Source organism: Gobius niger (genome assembly GCF_951799975.1).
Source record: "Gobius niger genome assembly, chromosome: 2".
Lineage (NCBI taxonomy): Eukaryota > Metazoa > Chordata > Actinopteri > Gobiiformes > Gobiidae > Gobius > Gobius niger.
The window spans coordinates 36362414-36384306 of NC_136853.1; the positions used below are offsets into that span (position 1 = coordinate 36362414).

General features: G+C 39.4%; 1 protein-coding gene across 1 annotated transcript in view; it reads left to right on the forward strand.

The window, feature by feature from the left end:
- Nucleotides 1–21893, forward strand: part of LOC306959364 (uncharacterized protein) — a 38004-nt gene that overhangs the window by 9080 nt on the left and 7031 nt on the right. Inside the window, exons 8-22 of the mRNA XM_079551452.1 lie at nt 2400–2666; nt 3645–3809; nt 4230–4425; nt 4921–5086; nt 6007–6191; nt 7542–7606; nt 7674–7791; nt 8389–8599; nt 13104–13237; nt 14664–14778; nt 17032–17173; nt 17256–17388; nt 19045–19163; nt 21224–21373; nt 21543–21641. Of these exons, the coding sequence (XP_079407578.1) occupies nt 2400–2666; nt 3645–3809; nt 4230–4425; nt 4921–5086; nt 6007–6191; nt 7542–7606; nt 7674–7791; nt 8389–8599; nt 13104–13237; nt 14664–14778; nt 17032–17173; nt 17256–17388; nt 19045–19163; nt 21224–21373; nt 21543–21641 (2265 nt within the window). The remainder of the gene's footprint in view (nt 1–2399; nt 2667–3644; nt 3810–4229; nt 4426–4920; nt 5087–6006; nt 6192–7541; nt 7607–7673; nt 7792–8388; nt 8600–13103; nt 13238–14663; nt 14779–17031; nt 17174–17255; nt 17389–19044; nt 19164–21223; nt 21374–21542; nt 21642–21893) is intronic.

Consider the following 21893-nt stretch of genomic DNA (forward strand, 5'->3'; position numbering starts at 1 on the left):
ATCTACTGAACAAAAACACTTTCACCATTTTTCAAGAGCTGAACTCAGAGACATAAAACATTTTCTATAAACTCAAAAGAACCATTTCTCTCAAATATCTCAAGTCTGTGTCAAGAGAATCCATCCCACCTCACAGGTGTTTGGCATTATTCTTCTTCGTTTTTTTCTTCTTCTTTGTCTTCTTCTCTGTCTTCGTCTTCTTCGTTTTCTTCTTCGTCTTCTACTTTTTCATCTTCTTTGTCTTCTTTATTTTCTTTTTCGTCTTCTTCTTGGTCTTCTTCTTTGTCTTCTTCGTTGTCTTCTTCTTTGTTTTCTTCTTCTTTGTTGTTTTCTTCGTCTTCTTCTTCGTCTTCTTCTTCGTCTTCTTCTCTGTCTTCTTCGTCGTCTTCTTCTTCTTTCGAAGACCGATTATTGAAGCGACTGAGACTATTGCCTCCCATGCATGTCTGGCTTGCTCTACGTCCCATGAGGCTTTACTGTGAAAGAGGCTGTTGTGGCAGCAGCTGTCCAGGGGGTTGGAGACAACTTTTAGTAGAAAAGTGAACATTCAATTCACGGGCCACAGCTCTGGTGGACATTCCTGCAACTTGAGACCTTTGTGGTACTGTGCTGTATGGTAAACTGGACGTTTCAGAGTGTCGTTTTATTGTAGACAGCCTAAGGTCCACCTGTGCAACATTCATTCGGTCTAATCAGGATCTTGACATCTCACCACAGTGAGGTGGAATGGATTATCTCAGCAAAAGACAAGTGCTCACTAACACAGATTTAGACCGATTTGTGAACATTTTTTGAGAGAAATGTTTCTATTGACAATACAGAAAATGTTTCATGTCTTTGAGATCAGCTCATAAAAATCATAATGAGAATTGATTTTACTGCCATTGTCAAACGTGCATCATGAAACATAAAACATAGTAAAATGGGAGCAAAAAGTGCTGTATATCTGTTCGGTGTATTTCTCACGCCCCTACAGCTGCCTTCTGAACACAAAAACAATTAGTAAGCCAATGTTAAATTGCAGAACAATCAGTCAACGTGTGTGATGAAAAGCTTTTATCTGATCCGAATATTGGATACCGATCTTTCTCATCTGACCAATCATTTTGTTGTTTACTTTGATTGTTTTTCAGTACTTTTGTCCATTATCTGTTTTAATAAACAGATTGTGTGTTGTTGACATTTAATGTATAATTCAGTAATTCAAGAAAACAAAACAAAAAACACCCATGGACCCTGTGCCCCTTGAATTGGGTTCAATGTCCTCTAAATTACAACACAATGAATGTACGGTGCCTTGGCTTGTGAAATGGGTCATAGGTTTACCGGCCCATGACCTACTGATGAAAAACCTGCTGTAAACATGCCCTCTTTAGATGTTGTCTTTGAACTTAGTTGATGGAGCAATAACCTCAACTCTTAGAATAAAAAACTTTTTTTTTTTTTTTAATCCGGTGGCCCATGGCAGCGTCTCTCCTTTGTCTCTTGTCCCTTGTGCAAAACCACTTCCGCCTTTTATGGCAAACTGCGCACCCCAGCCATAGACTGCCCCAGCGCAGGTGCGCAGATTGCATTTGGCCAGGGATTGGGCAGGGTCATGTGATGACTGGTGAGATGGCAGCCAGTTAGCAAACAATAAAAGCATGCGATAAAAACCATGCAAATAAAACCACAAATTAAAAACACTAACTGGCACGATCTCACGCCCTCACAACACGTTTGGGTCTGCCAGGCCTGACCTCTTCCTCCCCTGCCAGCGGATCCAGCTCAGCCCCTCTCTTCACCCGAGTGTCCGAGACACGCGGCCGGAGATCGGATGACACAACTACAATAGACCTCTGGCCTAGAGTGTCCTGGTGCCACGTGCACTTACGGACACATAACATGTGAACATGGTCAAATTTTTCAAATGGGCAAAAATATATGTTATTTATTTATTTGACAGGGACAGTACATATTAATGGACATTTATGTAAATGTGTCATAGCTGCAAAGCTAGTTTTGAACTGTTGTCCCTGGGCAAGGTATATATTATGCCAACAACAATTATAAAACATCATGTTAGCACTGGTCTAGACATGACTTTACCCTGTTTGTTGTTTTAAGCTTTGTTTAGTCCTAGTTAAGCTCTAACTCGGTTTAATGCAAAATAGCTTAGCTATTTATTACATTAGCCATCGGACTATGTCTCCGAGCTGGCCTGGTGTCGCCTCGGGGTCCCCCCAGAACAGCTGGAGGAGGTGTGCGTGGATCGGGAAGTGTGGGCATCTCTGCTGAGACTGCTGCCTCTGCGACCTGGCCCCGGATAAAGCGGAAGAAATGGATAGATGGATTTTATAGTTGATCTACAGAATATTTACTTTGTCATTCATTTAGTTTGATGTTCTTCCTTTTTCCAGATATGGTGACTATAACCCATAAGGACTCTCGGTGGGTCGGTGCCTGGTGGCTTGGCTTTATCGTGACTGGGACAGTGGTGCTGCTATCCAGTATTCCCTTTTTCTTCCTGCCCAAGTCTTTACCAAAACAGGGTCAGAAAAAGAGTCAGCCCGAAACCAAAGAGACAGAGATGACAGTTCTGGCGGAGCAGGAGAGTTTTCTGCCCAGCGAGAAACAAGAGCAAGAGGCAAAAGAGAAACCGGTCACGTTTAAGGAGCTGGCTAAAGGTATGTGTGGATGTGCAGGAGAGGCTTGGACTAAGGTTCTCTCTTGGGATTCTGAATCTGTGGGACCCTTTATGCCAAAGTTCAAATTCACTGAAAAGATAGACCGTATTCAATGCAATTAAGCCATGAATCTTTGGTTGTGAGACAGGCCACAGTGAAGAGTGTCTAGCTCCCTGCGGGGTCAGTTGGTTCATTCCCTCTGTACAAAGTTGTTGAAGATTTTGAGGAATGTCAATGCCTTTTGCTCATGGTGCAGTATGCTAGAACACTTTAGTTTCAGTATTTCATGAATGTTTTGTCCTCATTTGGGTCATTTTGATTTAGAACTTCACTCGAGGTCTTAGGACTAAGTTTAGACCTACTTTACCATTACACATTCAATAAAACTTATTCATTGGGAGCAAAGAATTTACTAACATCTAGCAATTTAATGTGGCTTCAGAACACAGATGATTGTGCAAGTTGTTGTTGGGAATATTTTTTGACTTTCAAGCAGATTTCTATAAATAATATACAGTTGTGCTGAAAAGTTTACATACCCTGGCAGAATTTTTGACAATTTTTCAAAGAATATGAAAGATGAGACTTTATTTGTTCTTCTTTTCTTCTTATCCACACTTATAGTAAGTGGTTGTGTGAAGCCATTTGTGGTGAAAAAACAGAGTTTGCTCTTTTTACATCATAATGAAAAAAGAAAGTGACCCTGATCAAAAGTTTACCCCTGTTGTCCCAGTCTTTTGTGGTAGTTGTGGAGAAGGTTCTGAATATAACCTAATGGTAAAGCGGCCCATTCTTCTTGATCATAAACTTTTGATCAGGGTCATTTTTCTCTTTCATATTCTTTGAAAAACAGTTAAAAAATCTAAAGTTCTGCCAGGGCATGTAAACTCTTGAGCACAACTGTAAATACTTACAGTATTTCCATATTATACAATCTACTAGTAAATGTACTACTTTATTGTCTCTCCTTTCCCCCAGATTTTATGCCCTCTCTGCGGAGGCTGTTCAGGAACAGTATCTTCACAATAATGGTGCTCACACATCTCGTGGCTGTGAACGGATTTATTGGCATGATCACGTTCAAGCCTAAGTTCATGGAGCAGACCTTCGGCCAATCAGCGTCCAAGGCGATTTTCCTTATAGGTACAACACACTTCCTGTTTTTCTCCTGACTGTGATGTGTAACAATGCTGTTATAACCGGGAAGTGTGATTGTTGCAGATAAAAGGCACACACAAACATGGTTCACAGTCGTTTACTTTCAGTCAAACGTGAGCTAAACAACTTTTATGACCAGCGCAAACGTATATTATTGTTTACAGATATCGACAATGGCACATCAAATTTAATTGCTGCTTAAAATGTTTCATACATGTTTCAAACCACCCCCCCGTCCCAACATACCTCACTCATAAGAGCTCACAGATCACACAAAAAGAAGAACGTGTGGTAATGTGTTCTTGTTTTGGGCAAGACTATTTTTAAAACAGAACCATGCATGAAACCGTACAAGGGAAAATTGCTACCTAAGTTACTCAGAAAATGTGTGCCCCCTTTTTGCAGGTATTTTGAACCTGCCTGCTGTTGCTCTGGGTGTCATCACTGGAGGTTTTGTGCTGAAGCGTTTTAAACTTGGTGTGATTGGAGCAGCGCGGGTGTCCATCACTGCCTCCCTCCTGTCCTTTTGTATGCTCTCGGTTCAAATCTTCCTTCACTGTGGTAATGCAGAGGTCGCCGGACTCACTGTCACATATGAGGGGTGAGTATATTCTACATGCCCCTGTCTCAGTGAAAAAACGTCACAGGCTTTGCTGTGTCCCAACTCTATGGGCCTATGTGTAATAAAGGGACAAAAAGGAGTTTAAAAATGTTAAAATTAAGTATTTCCTTCCCCTACATGCTTCAACAATGTCCTAAGGTGTAGAATGAGGCCAGACATATTCACCACAACTGCCTCTAAAATCCTGCACTGTCACTGAAAAAGGTGTTAATTCGGGTCCGAAGTGCTGGCATGCACGAGCTTAATATAGCAGCTGCAGTTGCACCTATGACCTGAGGTGGCAGTAGTGAGTATAAAATGGCTAACTTGCATCTAGCCCCTTTAAAATAAGAAAAGGAAAGCTTGTGTTTTATGTAGAATATCTGTTTCAACAAAGTATGGAGTATTAATTCCCCTGAAAAAGAATGAAGGTTAAAAAACAAAGACAGAGAATTGGGTTTGTACCACTATAGTAATACAACTGAACTTTTGCAGAGATACTGAGGTGTCCTACAACCAGCAGACATTACTGTCCCAGTGTAACATGGGCTGCTCCTGCTCCCTGAAGCACTGGGACCCTGTGTGCGCCTACAATGGGATGACCTACGCCTCTCCGTGTCTGGCTGGCTGTCAAATGTCCACCGGCACGGGCAGACAGATGGTGAGTTCAAGCTACTTCAGGCACTTTCAAAAAGCAATAATAATGAGAGAGAAAGCTTAGTTAAGTTACCGTTGGTTTCCGTCGCTTTAAAGGAACAGGCCACCGTTTTTCCATGCTGAGATATGTTCTTTCCTGAGCTTAGATGAGTTGATACGTACCTGTCTGTTTTTTGTGCGTGCCTGTGGAAGAGCGTGGTAGCTTCCAACTTCACCCCCGTTTGGAGCCATTGGAATACATTGGGAGCAGCCAAATGCTAACAACATCTTTGGTCGTTTTGTGTGACTGAGCGCATGCACAAAGACAGACAGGTTCGCATCAACTCGTCTAAGCTCAGATAAGAACATATCTCAGTCTGTAAAAATGGTGGCCTGTTCCTTTAATATTCTTCAGCTGTCCCGGTAACTTAATAAAAGTCTTCTATAATTTTTTTCCTGAGTGCCTCGGATGTTCTTCCTCATTTGTTTCATTCCTTTCGTTCCTTCCTCGTTTTGTTTCACACAATCTACCAGATCCTGAAGAGCATCCGTTCTTACCCAATGAAGCAGTCACTATATCTATTTTTAACGACAGTGTGTTGAAATGTTTGCAAATGTATCATTAACTGAACTGATTGAGAATGCAATGTAAGTAAGGTAAATGTTACTGCAGTGCAGTTACTGAACAGACAGGTGCCAGCTGGATTAACAAGGATTTTGTATATGTTTTATTTGGGTAGCAGTGTCCATGTTTCACCCATACCGTGTGTATGAGCCTTTTTATATACGTATCAATCATTGTTTGTTTTTATTGTACAACATGAACAACACAAACATTTCCCCTGATTATTTACCGTTGTACAGACAGTTCTCTGTACCAAATGGAAACATGTACCCTTAACCTACTTCTTGTTTACAATTGACAAACTCTTCTATTGCTCTTAGGTGTTTCATAACTGTACGTGTGTGGAGCAGATGATGAGCCCAGCAATGAACCAGTCTGCCGTCCTGGGACAGTGCCCCAGAAAGAGTAACTGCGATCGGAGCTTTAAGTTTTACATGTCCCTGTCTGTACTGGGCTCCTTCATTTCTGCTGTGGGTGGGACTCCGGGCTACATCGTGCTGCTCAGGTCAGAGGCAAACACTACTTAATAACCGAGCATGAAGACGCAAGGGTCATTGTAATGCAAAAATACAAGTCACGTCCATTGCATACATTTAGAATTACCCTTCTGCATTTCATTTTGAGAGTAAGCTGGAATATGAAATACTAAACTAATAGAAATACCATTGCATTTGTACAGGTCAAAACTACAGGGTATGTAGGTTCAGTTCAGATTGTCCACAAATCATTTATATAAAAAGATGTATGGGTTTGAAATTATCTCTATTTCTACTGTATTCTACTGTACTGTAACATTAGATGGTCTTTGAACATAGTGAATTCATACTGTTGGGGGCCCCTGTGGGATCTATTGATTGATAAAGGGGGCCGTGATGTGCTTGACTCTGGTAAGGGCTAATGTAGGACATAGTGTATAACCTACACCAGTGGTTCTCACTGATGTGTGGTGTCGGGACCCTCCATCACCCCAGGATGACCTTCAGATAAGAATAGGCCAGGATGAATGATGTCTGTGCAGTTGTGTGCAGTTGCACCTCTGTCAGTAAAATAAAGTGTAACCCTTGGCTATTCCATCTCCAAAGTGTGCCCAACTTTACTGGTAGCCAATAATAATAATGGTGCTATAAAACCACAATACTGCCAGTGCTAAAAGATGAAACTAGAAACTTTTGTGCCATTGCGATGGACTGTGGAATAGAACTGCTGCAGAAATGACAAAAATTGCAAAACATTGTGAAAAATGTCATATTTAGTTGTATTATAGTGCTTTTATTGTGAAAATCCTCATTTAGTTGTATTATAGTGCTTTTATAGTGAAAATCCTCATTTAGTTGTATTATAGTGCTTTTATAGTGAAAATCCCCATTTAGTTGTATTACACTACATTATATGCAAAAATCCCTAAGTTGCATAATAATTTTGTAATTGTGAAAATTCCTGGATGTTTCGCAATACTCAAGCACACAAGTACGTTCTCATGTAGCACATGATGATAGAAATAGATAGAAATATAGACGATAGAAATGACTGAAAGACCTGAATGTACCTGAAGTCCTATTTTTAGTAAACGGGCCTATTAAAATGACAACTGACAAGCAGAAGCTCCATTAAAAGTCAATGGGAAAAATCTGTGGAATTCTGGCCGATTGTGGAACAACCAGCAATCGCAGAATTCCCAAAAGTTATGGCATAATTCCCCTAAGCACGTGGAACGTATGTATTCCACAGTCAATCAATAAATAACTTGAAAACCAATCATTACCAATCAATGATCCGATATAAAATAATCAAGAGGCCAATGACTGATTCATGCTTGAGGTTTTTTTTTTCTTATGGGTTGTGGTTTTATTTGCAGATCAATTCCAAAAGACCTAAAGTCATTGGCTTTGGGAATGCAGACCCTTATTGTGAGAACATTAGGTAAGATTTTTAAGGAAAGTTTTGTAATTATATCAAAACACTGTATGAACGTTGTATCCTTTACCAGGTGGAATACCTCCCCCAATTTACTTTGGAGCACTGATTGACCGGACCTGTCTGAAGTGGGGCACGAAACAGTGTGGAGGTCGTGGAGCCTGCAGACTTTACGACTCAAATACATTCAGGTACACAAGGTCACTGAGCTTTAAAGCAGTGTTTACCCACCAGGGGTGCACAAACACTCAGCAGGGTTACTTGGAATTATGCTAGATGATTAAAAAAGGGTATTTGTATAATATTCTTAAAGTGTAGGCATTTAAAAAAGTGCTTTGAAAGGCGTGAGAGTCTTGTCACTTCACGTTACTGGAGGTGACAAAATGAATATCTGCTCCACATGAGTTCAAAGTTATGCGACTACCACCAAGTGACTGCGGTGTGCCTTGGTGTGTCTGCTGTGTGCCTTGGTGAATTGACTGATCTTTAAGTACTGGTTAGTTAAACAGACTGAGGCGAAAATGTAGACTTAAATATAACAGTTTGGACTAGTTAAATGTTATGTGTTGCTGATTTATTAATTTTTTCTTATGTTGACGTGGCTTTAGTATTTGACACAGATGAAATGCCGAACATTTAGGGCCTTTCACTTGCAGCAGTTAGTTTAGTGTGGTGTGATCCTTGACACACAGGTGACCTACATTTACCCTATAGCATGTTGACCTCAAAAAGTGACCATTCAGAATCAGACTTCCACATAATATCGTCTTTTACTCTCTGTTTTGCAGGCTGACCTTTTTGGGTTTAGTTACTGGTCTATATTCGTTGGCTAACGCACTGTGGGGAGTTCTGTACTGTCGGATTGTGCGGAGACAGAAGAAGCTCGCTCTGAAACAGCAAGAAAAAGAGAATGGACTGGAGGCTGCAAACGGGACGGCCATGGGACAGGCCCATATCACCATCGCCCTGAACAAAGAGACGGAGAAAGAGAGCACTATTTAAAAACTGCTGCTTTCAAACTGGACCACTTACAGCAATGGTACAGTGACAGCACCCTGAGGTGTACATGTCTTACAGCCATAGTACACAACATTCAGTGTTTTATTCCAAAGGTGTGTGTGTGTGTGCGTGCGTGCGTGTTTGTGTGTGTGTGTGTGTGTGCGTGCGCGTGCGTGTTTGTGTGTGTGTGTGTGCGTGCGTGCGTGCGTGCGTGTGTGCGTGTGTGTGTGTGCGTGTGTGCGTGTGTGTGTGTGCGCGTGTGCGTGTGTGTGTGTGTGTGTGTGTGTGCGTGCGTGTGTGTGTGTGTGTGTGTGCGCGTGTGCGTGTGTGTGTGCGTGTGTGTGTGTGCGCGTGTGCGTGTGTGTGTGTGTGTGTGTGCGTGTGTGCGTGTGTGTGTGTGCGCGTGTGCGTGTGTGTGTGTGTGCGTGCGTGCGTGTTCCCTTTTAATTCTGCAATAGTCTTGGTGAACAGTTACATGTCAGTACATTAGCTTTGATTAAAAATACTTTCTCAGAACAGATGGTTATTAAAATAGTATTTTAACAAATTCAAAATGAAGTAATTGCTATTATTATTTTATTATTATTACATACAGTACTGTACAGTACACTGGAGCTGCAGCATTGTATCAGTATAATCTCCAAAGACATAGTATACTAGCATTAGCAGTGGAGATCAATTTAACAGGCCTGACATAACACATCGCCCCACTGAATAAATCCCAAATGTCATTGACATTTGTTTTAATAGTAGTAAAGAGTATATAGATCTCCAGCGTCCAATAGACTTTTTTATGTGATTTTTTTATACATGTAGAGACTGAAATGTTTCTCAATGTCATTAGAAATTCTTCCTCATGTTGTGCAGGATAACAAATGTATATTTTATATGAAAATGTACAAGTTACGCAATTGGCAAAATCCAAATAATGTTTTATTTTATATACTTTTTCAAATTATTTGTTATAATAAAAATGACTTACATTTTGTGTTGTACGTGTATGGGTGCGTTTGTTTAAAAGCCAGGTGCACACTGCCGTTGTGTCCTTGCGCAAGACACTTAACCCACTTTGCCTCCAGTGTCTGCGTATATTGGTGTATGAAATACAGTGTGAACGGTTCCTCACCCATTCGCTTTGGGTAAAAGAGCTACATAAATTGGGATCCAATGACCTTGGGGGCCATCTTGAACTTTCTCCACGACCAAGTGGTCTGATTTGAAATATGATTGAAGAATTAGCTTCTATGACCATGAAAGCACGGGATAGTCCCAAAAATAATTGCCATAGCCCTATAGGAGCATAGGTTACGGCGACTTACAGGACGGGGGTGCCAAATTCCTCAGCCAAATAATTACCAAATTAGGTGACAAAAGCCAACATTTATGCAAATGCGTGGCAAAGAGGGCCTATTTTAGCTGTGGCCAACTTGGAATTTGGTCAAAATTCGAGACAGGCCAAAAGAAAATTTCAATTGGACTGGTGAAAGTGATCAGAATCCATTGAGAAAACCTTGACAGAACAAAACGGTCTAAACTATATAAACTGTCTAAAATATTCAAGTGTTTGTTTTTTAAGTAGAATTTTTATTTTTTTGTTGTAATTTAAACAATTTGTTGTTTGTACAGAGTACTGATACTGTGTGTTTTTATAGAGAAGGCACATATTTAGTGAAAACATTTATTCATAATTCAGCATTTGTTAGTGTCTGTCTGTCTGTCTGTCTGTCTGTCTGTCTGTCTGTCTGTCTGTCTGTCTTCTTGCAACACCCACCATGACCACCAGGCTGTACTATTACTTTGTAAGTGTCATTTTTTCCTTCAGTTTGTGGGTTTAAATTGTGACAAAGCATGTGTAACAGAGAAAAAGCAGAAATTCTGAAAGTATAAGGGAGGGTAATTGTAACCCTCCTGAAAGGGGTGATTTAGACCAAATATTTGAGAAATTTTGATTTTGGTCTTTCAATGAGAAAGAGATGAGTGATAATAACATAATCTTAGTCTTGTTAATTGTGGTTGAGAAAACAAATGAATTGCATCATCAGACCTAAAAGGCATACTGTAGGCCTACATTCTGAGCATAGTTGGGGTAACATTTAACTTGTTTGGACAATACCTGGGGTAAAACGGACCTAGGTTGTACCCCTATGGCCAAGGCCAATATGCCTGGGATGTTAGCTATCCGGTGCTCCAGGTTGTCTAGTATTAAGTTACATTACCAATAGTTACTTTGTATTTTCAGAATGTTTCATTTATTACTCCATCATATTTTTTGCGTTGTTACATTGTTACATTGCTTTGTGCTGGTGGGGCGAGAATTTGTGGTTTTAGTTTTTCTGTTTCAAGCTTTCAGTTTTTTGGTGAATGAACTTTGGTCCCACCCTTTGCGCTTGTTGCCATGACTGAAGGATCACATGTCTTTACCCTTCCAATCCTGATCACAGTACAATCAATGCACCAGTAGGCTATGCTGGTGCGGAAATGGAGAAATGAATTGGTGGGGAAAACATTTGAAATGGTTTATAGATTTTGAATTAACCTATTCAAAGTTTCAAATTACTTTGATAAAAACGTTGGTTTTATTGTTCGCACCTACTCTGCTCTCGCACCCATCATACTGCAATAATTGAAATCAACACCATTGCTCTGCCTTAGTCAAAACTCATCTTTCCATAACACAATCTGCACCCGTGACAAGTTTAAAGATTATGACTGCTGAAACAGATATAAATTTAAAGATTAGCTGCGTATTCTGGCCGAGGACAGTTCATCCCCTGGAGTACTCAGGCCTGGGCCAAACTATACCAGGGGTTAACTTGGCCTGCTACCTGGTTCACATCTACATCACCAATGTGTCACTTAACTCTCTTATCGTTCCTTTTGTTTCACCTAGTTGCTCAATAGAATCATTATCAGAATTAGACCATACAATGTCAATGTAATTATCCTCACAAACATAATAAAACATCATACTTACATAATAAATAACATAAGACATAATATGCTAGTTTTGCACAAACATTGCACCTACTACGGAGGTTATTATGTTTGGTTTGTGCTGGGTACAATATCCTGGAAATGGAAATATATTAAATCCTCACAAATACGTCACCTGCCCAGATTTGTGGTTCAATTCCCTATGTGGCTTTTCACACTGTGTACTCGGGACACTATGTTTTTCTATTTTGAAAAAATACGCTCGACATCTATAGTTGAACCTCAAATTCAGGATGAACAATTTGTATTTTGATTCTGCCGGACTTGGTTTTTGTGAACCACAGGATCTCATCTCTGCTGTTTCGTGCTGGCTTCGTCAAATCAGGATCCTCATCATGCACTGTCATGGGCAGTTTTCAGCCGAGTGTGAAGTGACTGGAATTAATAAAGCACAACCAAATTCAAGGTTCTCCACTGGAAAAAGATGGCTTACCCTCTAGAGGACAATGAAGAGTCTTTTCCTCAAGTCCTACTAAGTAACTCTTCCCCATAGAGGCCATTAGCGCAACTGCAGGTGTAGTAGCAAGTTATGATTTTTTAACGTATTAATTGTCTTGGAGAGTAAATACGACGCTGACAGAAAAGGCAAAGGGAGAGAGGGATATTGTGCATCCAATTATACAATGGAAATATTTTCTTTTCACTCAAACTTGGCTGTAAATACTGTTTAAAGTGACGTTAGCCCGCAGTTAGCTTTGCCTGTTAGCATGTTAGCTTCTTCTTCGTGATTCCATTAGTGTGTATTGCTTTCTCCGGACCGGTGGCAGTGAAGTTGCAAACATGGTTTTCTGGCCAGAGACACCAGGGGAAGACTCTCCAATCATCCCATAAACACTTGTATTACCCCCACAGGGAGTACGGAAAGGATTTATTAAGGTAAACACGTTACTTAGTACTGCTTTAAATGTATTTATTTATTTGATATGGACATAACATTAGCATTGAACCAGATGTAGTGTTCTGCTAAGTTTAAACACTTGTCCATAAAAGGCTTTAAAGGGGCTAGATGCAAGTTCGCCATTTTATACTCGCTACTGCCACCTCAGGTCATACGTGTAACTGCACCTTCTATATTAAGCTCGTGCATGACGGCAATTAGGACCTGAAGTAACACGTTTCTGAGTGACAGTGCAGGATTTTAGAGGAAGTTGTGGTGAACAGGTCTGGGCTCATTCTACAGGACATGGCCTGGAACATGTAGGGGGAGGAAAATAGTTTTAACATTTTTAAACTAGTCCCTTTAAGACACATATGTTATACAGCAATTTACATTTCACACAGCATTATCGTGTGTGCAGCTCTGCTCCGACGTGATTCCACCACTTTACTCCCAAAAGTGTTCCTCCATCCACCTGCTGCTTCCAGTTTGACAACACCTGCCTTTGTACCTTTGTGAGAAACTATGCGGGGTTTGGGTAACTAATCTGCCCCAGTACGGCCCTCCCCGCAGCCCCTGTGTCCAGTGGTGCCCGCCCCCTCCTGGACTGGATAATCTGTGTGTGTGGAATAGAAATTTGCAGGGCCTTTTGTCCCCCCGGTTCTGGCCCTGGGCAGAGCGATTCAAGCTCGGGTCGAGTGTGAGACTGAAGACTCCGGAGATGACGACTTGAAGAGGAACAACACAGGAGTGTTTGTGAGGGAACAGTAAGTAAAATACATTTCAAGAACTTACAGTGTGTCAAATGCTTTCTGTTATCATTTGTTTTTGAACATCTCGTTTTGTGCTGGTGTGTACAATGTTTCTGAAGTTGATAAGAGAGAGTTGGGAAGAGGCCCTGCTAAGAGGCTGGCCAATGTTAGTCTGTTGCTAGAAGGAACAAAAATGGAATTGTTCTTTCTTCAGCAGAAACAGATGGCAAGATGAATACGATGTACGAGTGAGATGACTGACACTTACAAAAATCAAGACCACGGAAAAAGTAAGTGCCGACAATTATTCATTTCTTTCATGTTATTTATTTTAACATGCATTTATTTGTTTTATGAGTCTCAATGCCAATGAAAATGAATATTGCTTACAGTACATTTAAATTAGACTCAATTTGTCAAATATCACTGTACTCACTCAGGCCCATGAGCTTGCATACAGGTTACAGTCCTTTACCATTTTAGAAATAGATTTCCAATAAGTTAATTTTTAATTTAATTAATGATCAGAAATTGTAATCTATTGTAAATTTCCAATTTATACCATGGTCTGGGTGAATACTCAATTCTGATTGGCTAACTGGCATGCGTTAAAATGTTATAGTCCAGCAACACCTAAATCATGTTCGATACGTTTGTTTAGTGTGACATCACACACACAATAACTATCTACTTCCAGGTCCAAACTGTTGAGAGTTACACTAACACACTGAGGAAAAAACGCAACTTTACAGATAAAAGGGCAAAAACTGTTTTACACCTAATTTGAACAATATAGCTCACCTTTTCTCCAGGTAAAAGGAAGATATTTGTATATTTAAAATAAGCCTTCATTGTGCATAGAAATAAAATATTTCATTAATGCCAGAAAAGCATTACTAAAAATCCAGAGAAAATGTAGTGTTTCTTTGTGATCAGATATTTAAAAAGAGCCCGGTAGTCGGCTCTACAGCAAGTTAAAATCAGCTAAATCCTATTATAATGAATACAGCTAAAGCTCCCTTGGAAGTACAACGGTTACATCATCACTTAACAAACGTATATCACTCTGCTGCTGCTGTTTCCATTGTAATGACACTTGGAACTAGTTGAAGGTAAAACAGCTTAAAACATTAAAAAAAAAAAAAAACTCCTGCAAAGCACAACAAGCAAACGGGGCACAATGAACAGTTTCAGATTGTGACCATGGCATAAGCAGATAATACAGCCGTGCATTATACAGTTTTAATGCACTGGCCTCCACGTCCTGCATTAAAGCTGTATAATGCACAGCTCATCGTTGTTTAATCCTTACGTACATTACGCTTAATCCAAAAAAATAAAATCATGAAAAGTGTCTCTTTATATTTACTTTTGTTGGTATAAACCATAAACCTTCGACACATAGGCCATTCTGTTCAGATCTCCTTTTGGTTTCTTTCAGGGAAGAGTTAAACATGGACGAGTCAGCCGTGGATAGAGAAAGGATGACCAGCCAGCAGGCCCTATGTGTCCCAGACGAGACCAACAAAAGACAAAACTGTCTCTCCACTCTCAAAGTAGGACAGCACTGTTTTAGGCTGTTTTTTATACTTTTCCTGTATTTTAGGGGGTATTTTGTGCCATATTTTCGTGACTTTATAAAAGTGTTTTCCCCAAAATGCTGAGGTCCTTCAAATCCGGTCATTTACTGGATGATTTTACGCTCTCCACGAGAGATTGTGAGCAGCGTTTTGAATTTTGAATGTGTTTGAAATCGTAAGACCGTCAGCTATCAGCAGCTAAAGGGACATTTCACCCCAGAAACCTCTCATTTTTTGTTATATGCTAAATCAAGGTACATCCTAATACCATGTACAGCAGCACAGTGACTTTTATTGCTAAAACGGGCACTTCGAAGTCTTGAGAGAGAGTAAAGCGCTATAGTACAACATATAATACTACATTTGACTTCTTATGTATGTATGTCACTACATTTATGAACTGCACTGTTGATAAAGTACATAGAGTTCTGGTTCTTCCTTTTTAGTTTGGGTCTCATCACAGACTTAAAAATAGAGGGCTAAGGCTTGATAACAATTCCTCATCAAGATAACTTTCATTTAACTTTTTCAAAACTTTTCTAAAATGTTTTTTTTAATGGGTGCATTTGGAAGAGATTACTTGATACCTTTACTAGAATATTCTTGAGATGCTGCAAAACTGGTTGCATTTTTGTTGCTTTTTTGTTTGACACCTGTTTGTTGCTTTTTTTGACACTTGTTTGTTGCTTTTTTGTTCGACACTTGTTTGTTGCTTTTTTGACACTTGTTTGTTGCTTTTTTGTTTGACACTTGTTTGTTGCTTTTTTGTTCGACAGTTGTTTGTTGCTTTTTTTGACACTTGTTTTTTGCTTTTTTTTGACACTTGTTTGTTGCTTTTTTGTTTGACACTTGTTTGTTGCTTTTTGACACTTGTTTGTTGCTTTTTTGTTTGACACTTGTTTGTTGCTTTTTGACACTTGTTTGTTGCTTTTTTTGACACTTGTTTGTTGCTTTTTTGACACTTGTTTGTTGGTTTTTTAACACTTGTTTGTTGCTTTTTTTACACTTGTTTGTTGCTTTTTTTACACTTGTTTTTTGCTTTTTTTGACACTTGTTTGTTGCTTTTTTGACACTTGTTTGTTGCTTTTTTGACACTTGTTTGTTGCTTTTTTTACACTTGTTTGTTGCTTTTTTTACACTTGTTTTTTGCTTTTTTTGACACTTGTTTTTTGCTTTTTTTGACACTTGTTTGTTGCTTTTTTAACACTTGTTTGTTGCTTTTTTTGACACTTGTTTGTTGCTTTTTTGACACCTGTTTGTTGCTTTTTTGACACTTGTTTGTTGCTTTTTTTGACACTTGTTTGTTGCTTTTTTTGACACTTGTTTGTTGCTTTTTTAACACTTGTTTGTTGCTTTTTTGACACTTGTTTGTTGCTTTTTTGACACTTGTTTGTTGCTTTTTTTGACACTTGTTTGTTGCTTTTTTGACGCTTGTTTGTTGCTTTTTTTGACTCTTGTTTGTTGCTTTTTTGACACTTGTTTGTTGCTTTTTTGTTCGACACTTGTTTGTTGCTTTTTTGTTTGACACTTGTTTGTTGCTTTTTTGACACTTGTTTGTTGCTTTTTTGACACTTGTTTGTTGCTTTTTTTGACACTTGTTTGTTGCTTTTTTTGACACTTGTTTGTTGCTTTTTTGACACTTGTTTGTTGCTTTTTTGACACTTGTTTGTTGCTTTTTTGACACTTGTTTGTTGCTTTTTTTAACACTTGTTTGTTGCTTTTTTTGACACTTGTTTGTTGCTTTTTTGACACTTGTTTGTTGCTTTTTTGACACTTGTTTGTTGCTTTTTTTGACACTTGTTTGTTGCTTTTTTGACACTTGTTTGTTGCTTTTTTGACACTTGTTTGTTGCTTTTTTTTACACTTGTTTGTTGCTTTTTTAAACCTGTTTGTTGCTTTTTTGTTTGACACTTGTCTGTTGCTTTTTTTTTTTTTAAACCTGTTTGTTGCTTTTGTTTGACACCCGTTTATTGCTTTTTTATGCGTTTTCATCCTCACTTACGCCTCGTTTTTGTCGCTTCAATGTAACTCTTTTGTTGGATCTTTGTAACTTTTTTTGGTTTACTCCTCTTTGTCTCCTGTTTTGCCACATTTTCCTCCTCTTTTACGTCTCATTTTGATGCTTTTTTTCCCCAAGAAGCTTTTAGATTCAATAGGAGAAAATGTGCTCGGTTAAAGTGGGGATTAAGAGATTCACTTTCTCATTGTTCTCCCACTGTGTCGTTCCAGTTGTTCATTATGGCACTGTCCTTCGCCTTCTTCTCAAAAGCAATGACCGGCACCTATATGAAGAGCTCCATTACTCAAATCGAGAGGCGCTTTGAGCTCTCCAGCACCCATGTAGGACTCATCGATGGCAGTTTCGAAATGGGTACTCACTCTCTGTCTGTTGATATCATCCAGTACTTCAAAGCTGCATAATATAAACTTCTGTTTGCTCATTTCTGTGATAGGCAACCTGTTATTCTTAGCTGTGGTCAGTCATTTTGGGGCCAAACTGCACCGTCCTAGACTAATTGCTGCTGGATGTACCTTAATGGCTATAGGGGCCCTTCTGACTGGACTGACACACTTCCTCATGGGACGGTAAATATTGCGTGACAGCGACTCTCAAAATCTGGTTCAAGAACTGCAGATGGAACGATGCTCGGTTAGTCCTAGTTCAAGTCTGTGGTTGTCCTGGGTAAGCGCGGGAACAGTTAAATATTTCCCTGTATTGCACTTCCACACAAAACTATATGGCAAAAAAAATTGCATTTTGCATGGTTGGATCTTAAAAAGGTTCCAAGTAGATCTTCAATTTGCAACAATTAAAAAGGCCAAATCTGCGCAAAAATGTGGATTCAGTGTCATTTTCTGTCACATATTCACACTGTCATGACGCCGTGATGGCAAAGACAAAAAAAACTTTCTGGCTTTGATCGTGGTTGGGTTGTTGAGCTGCATGAGCAGGGCCTCTTGTAGCCCTGTGTTACTGAAGTGGGACGCAGTAACACAGTCATTTTGAATTTCTTAAAAGATCCTGATAGTTATGGAACAAAAAAGTAAAGCGGAAAACCCAATTGCAGCCCAATAACCAGTGGTTCCCACACAGATGAGGCCCTCAGTCTCTGTAACATCTGCACAAAGCCAGCTGCCGTTTGATGCTCCTGCGCCACCTGAAGCTCTATTGTTCCACTGAAGGAAATAGCACCCTGATCATAATCCCTCCCCTGTGGGGAAGAGAAAATATCCCAACTGAATCTGTTTTGTAATGCCGGTAATGTTGGAAACCATCTGGACCATCACGGTTATGTTTTTTCACTTTGGAGAATAAAAATATCTCCTATCTTCCAATGTCCCATGTTTGGTGCTCTCTTGCTAAGTCCAAACGGACAGTTCTGTGGCTCAAGGAGACAAGACCTTTAAAGACGTGTTTTGTTTTTGAAGCCCTTCAGTCGCAGATGCCTCTGATGGTTATTGGGCTGCAGTCGGCTCCAGTAACGGCCTTCGCCTTCCTCTGGCTCAGCGCTGGGGACATTTTTGGGGGTTTTCCACTTGAATTTGCTGTCAAAAATGTGATTGATCTTTATCATGTTTAAACTGTAGTTACAATTTTAATAGTCATAAATTGTCAATAATACAGCAAAAAAATAGCATGTATGAACCCCTTTACAAATGCATGATTCTTGGTGTTAGAGAATTAACAATGGTGTTCGAGAGGATAGATTAAAAAAAGGCAGCAGTCTGGATGTCTTATACAGGAGAAGTTTATTTACCATCGGTGTGGGACCCGGAGACATGAACTCGAGACATTGCTCTACCATTTAAGTCTGTCTATGCTTCCACAGAAAAGGGATAAATACCCTCTCAGAGCGTCATACTCATACGCAAGCTAACATTCAGTGGCTGAGAGTGGCTCAGCACCACAGTCAAGGCTACGACAGAGATAGCACGACTGTACAGCTTGATCCAGTATGATAAATAACACTTGGTACTACTGTATCTAGCAGTTTATACTTCAGTATTCTCTCAAATATGAATGCCTCTCGACCATCGACTGTTAGATCTAGACATTTCAAGAACATGTACTGTGGACCTGAATTTAGTTTTTCAGACATTAAGATTTAATCATATCTGCAATCCTTACTAGACTACTTTAATGCGAGAAAAATCTGATTTATTCCCAAATGGATTTTTCAGCCCCAGTGACTATTTTATCTTTGTAAGACGGAATGACGACACCCTTTTTGTTTTCTTCAGATACCAATATGACTCAGTGGTTCAGGTTTTCCATAACGAGAGTGTGAACTACGTGGCGTGTGTGGATCCTCTGATGGAGCCGGAGGTCAGGACAGAGTCTTCAGAGGAGGGCAGCACAGGTAAAGAGAATCACCCTCGAACACAGGAACAAACACACACCTGTATAAGATGGCATGAAGTTACAGCATTGAATGAAGCATGAGTATGTTCTTTAAAGCAATGTAGCAATTATTCAACGTATTACTATTTGAGGGCATAATCTATTCACCAATTCAAAAAAGTATTCAAGAAAGCGATATTATCATAGTACAGAGGTGGTGGGATGTTAAATTTCTGAAAATCTTTCAACTGGGAATCACCAAAATTGTAAATTTGAAGAAAAGTAAAGTTAACTGGCTGTTGTTGCAGCTTGTTACTATAGTTGAGATAACTCCTGCCACTCAAACAAAACATGACATGTTGGCTGGAGGGATCCTCCTTCCAACATCTCACAGTATCGGTCACGAACATCCACACAGTCAGTCAGTTAGAGCGGCTCATCACACTCTCACCTGGCCCATTGTGAACTCTGGCTTTTTAATAAATAAATAATTGATTTTAAGTTGAAAAATGTTTTAATTTTCAAAATATTATTAGATTAATGATAGTAATAATGATTCATTATAACAAAACAAGTGTACAGATACAGAGACAAAGGTACATGCTGAATCAGTCCAAAATCTTTCAATTTCATACAACGTTCCTTTGCCCCATAACAATAAAATGAAAACATTTTGGTGCGAAAAGGAATGGGAAGAAGACAAGCTTATTAATAATAATAATAATAGTTTTTAGTCGGATAATTACAACAATATGATGTTGTTCTTTGTCAATGCGGCTAAGTCTAAGGTCTTAACTGTAACTGTTGATAAGCTCAGGACAGAATGTTTGGTCAAGGTCATGTATAACCGACCTTGAATATGGGGACATAAGATAAGACAAGATAAGACAAGATAAGACAAGATAAGACAAGATAAGACAAGATAAGACAAGATAAGACAAGATAAGATAACGTAACGTAACGTAACGTAACGTAACGTAACGTAACGTAACGTAACGTAACGTAACTAGCTTCAGCCTATTCCTTTTGAGCTTCCATAAGGGTATAGTTGTGAATGTTGAAATTAAAAAGAATATATGAATGTAAACTGTTCAAATAATCTAAACAAACTGGACTGAACATGGTTACCACTTGGTTACCACTTGGTTGCCACAGGCGCACCAAGGCATTTCACTGTAACATTTAAAGTGATTAAAAACCATAAGTCACTGGCCTTTGTCCAACTATGTCTGGAATGTTCTGATCCAGGACTAACCTCTTGCCCTGTTTACTGACGGCCCAACCAGGATTAGCAAAGATTTCCACATTGTACTGTAAGCCTACTTCCATGATCAAACACAATGATGAGCTGTTTTGTGATTTGAGGAAAAGCAATAACTCATTTTGGTTTCTATTCGAAACTATTGGTGTCTGAAGAGTAAAAGAGAGCCTGAAGAAGCAGAGAAAGGAGTTGACAATGACAAGTCAAAGTTTACATAAAAACACAGACTCAGTAATATGTCTGATAATTGGGTTTGAGCGCATGCCTTTGCTGAAGATGCACTGTTTGAACCCATGTTCGAGGCCCTTTCAGACAGTACGCCCCTGCGTATATCTCTGCCAGCACAGCGGCAGATTTCATTTAGTCAAAGAAACACTGCTTCTCTTTTTGTTACCACATGTAATCACATTTTCTTTCTGAAAGTCCTTGTATTGTGTCTGAGTAGTACGTATGTCTGTTTTCAAAACTTTAAGGAAACATGGAGAATTTTGTGAGCAACAAAAACCTCATATTTGGGTCATAACTCTACTCCATTCCAAATCTTTATTATGTCTGTGAAGTTATAACTTGAGTATATTCTTGGTATATCCAAAGTAAAGGGAAGTGTGTTCCTTTTATCGCTTACATTGAAAATCACTGTAATGCTAACTTTTTATTGTTACTGGTTATAAAATATCATATTGTGAATGATCATAATAAAATATTTGCTGCTGAAATACTGGATTTCATGGCAATAATAACCCACTAACTGTCACTAAAGGCCGTGTGCATCTGCATGAATCTCATATATAATGCTGCTCTGCACTGCTATGTTTAAGCCGCCTGTGTGAGAGACTCGGGCTCCTCCATGTGGGTGTACGTGTTCCTGGGAAATGCCTTACGTGGGATTGGAGAATCCCCAGTCACTCCCTTGGGCATCTCCTACATCGACGACTTTGCTAAAGCTGAGAACTCACCCTTCTACATCGGTACACCAGTATTTCACATTCATATAAATACAGATGCCATGAACTAAACTGTTCAGTATTTATTTATATTCTGCTATGTTTGCAATGTCAGAGGTTCATGAGTGTAAAAGGCGCTTCATAATTACTTTTGACACTGACTTTACCTCTTTGCTGTTGCTGTGACTGACAGCTTGCCTCCAGACAATAACCCTCCTTGGGCCGATGTTTGGCTTCCTCTTGGGCTCGTTTTGTGCCAAACTCTATGTGGACATTGGATATGTGGATGTGGGTAAGTGTAATGTTAACTGGTGCCTTTTCAGGACAGGAAGAGCAGGGTCTGTGATCATCTTCCCTCATCCCGATTTTACTACAAAAAGAAGATTGTGTCACCTTTGAATCACTCAAAAACATAATAGCCACATCTGAACATAGTTTCACATGAGAAATAAGTGATTTGCTGGTAATTGTTTATGTGGAAATGATCACTACTAAACTAATGCTGTGAAGCCTTGTTATTAATACTGCATGCTGTACTAGCTCT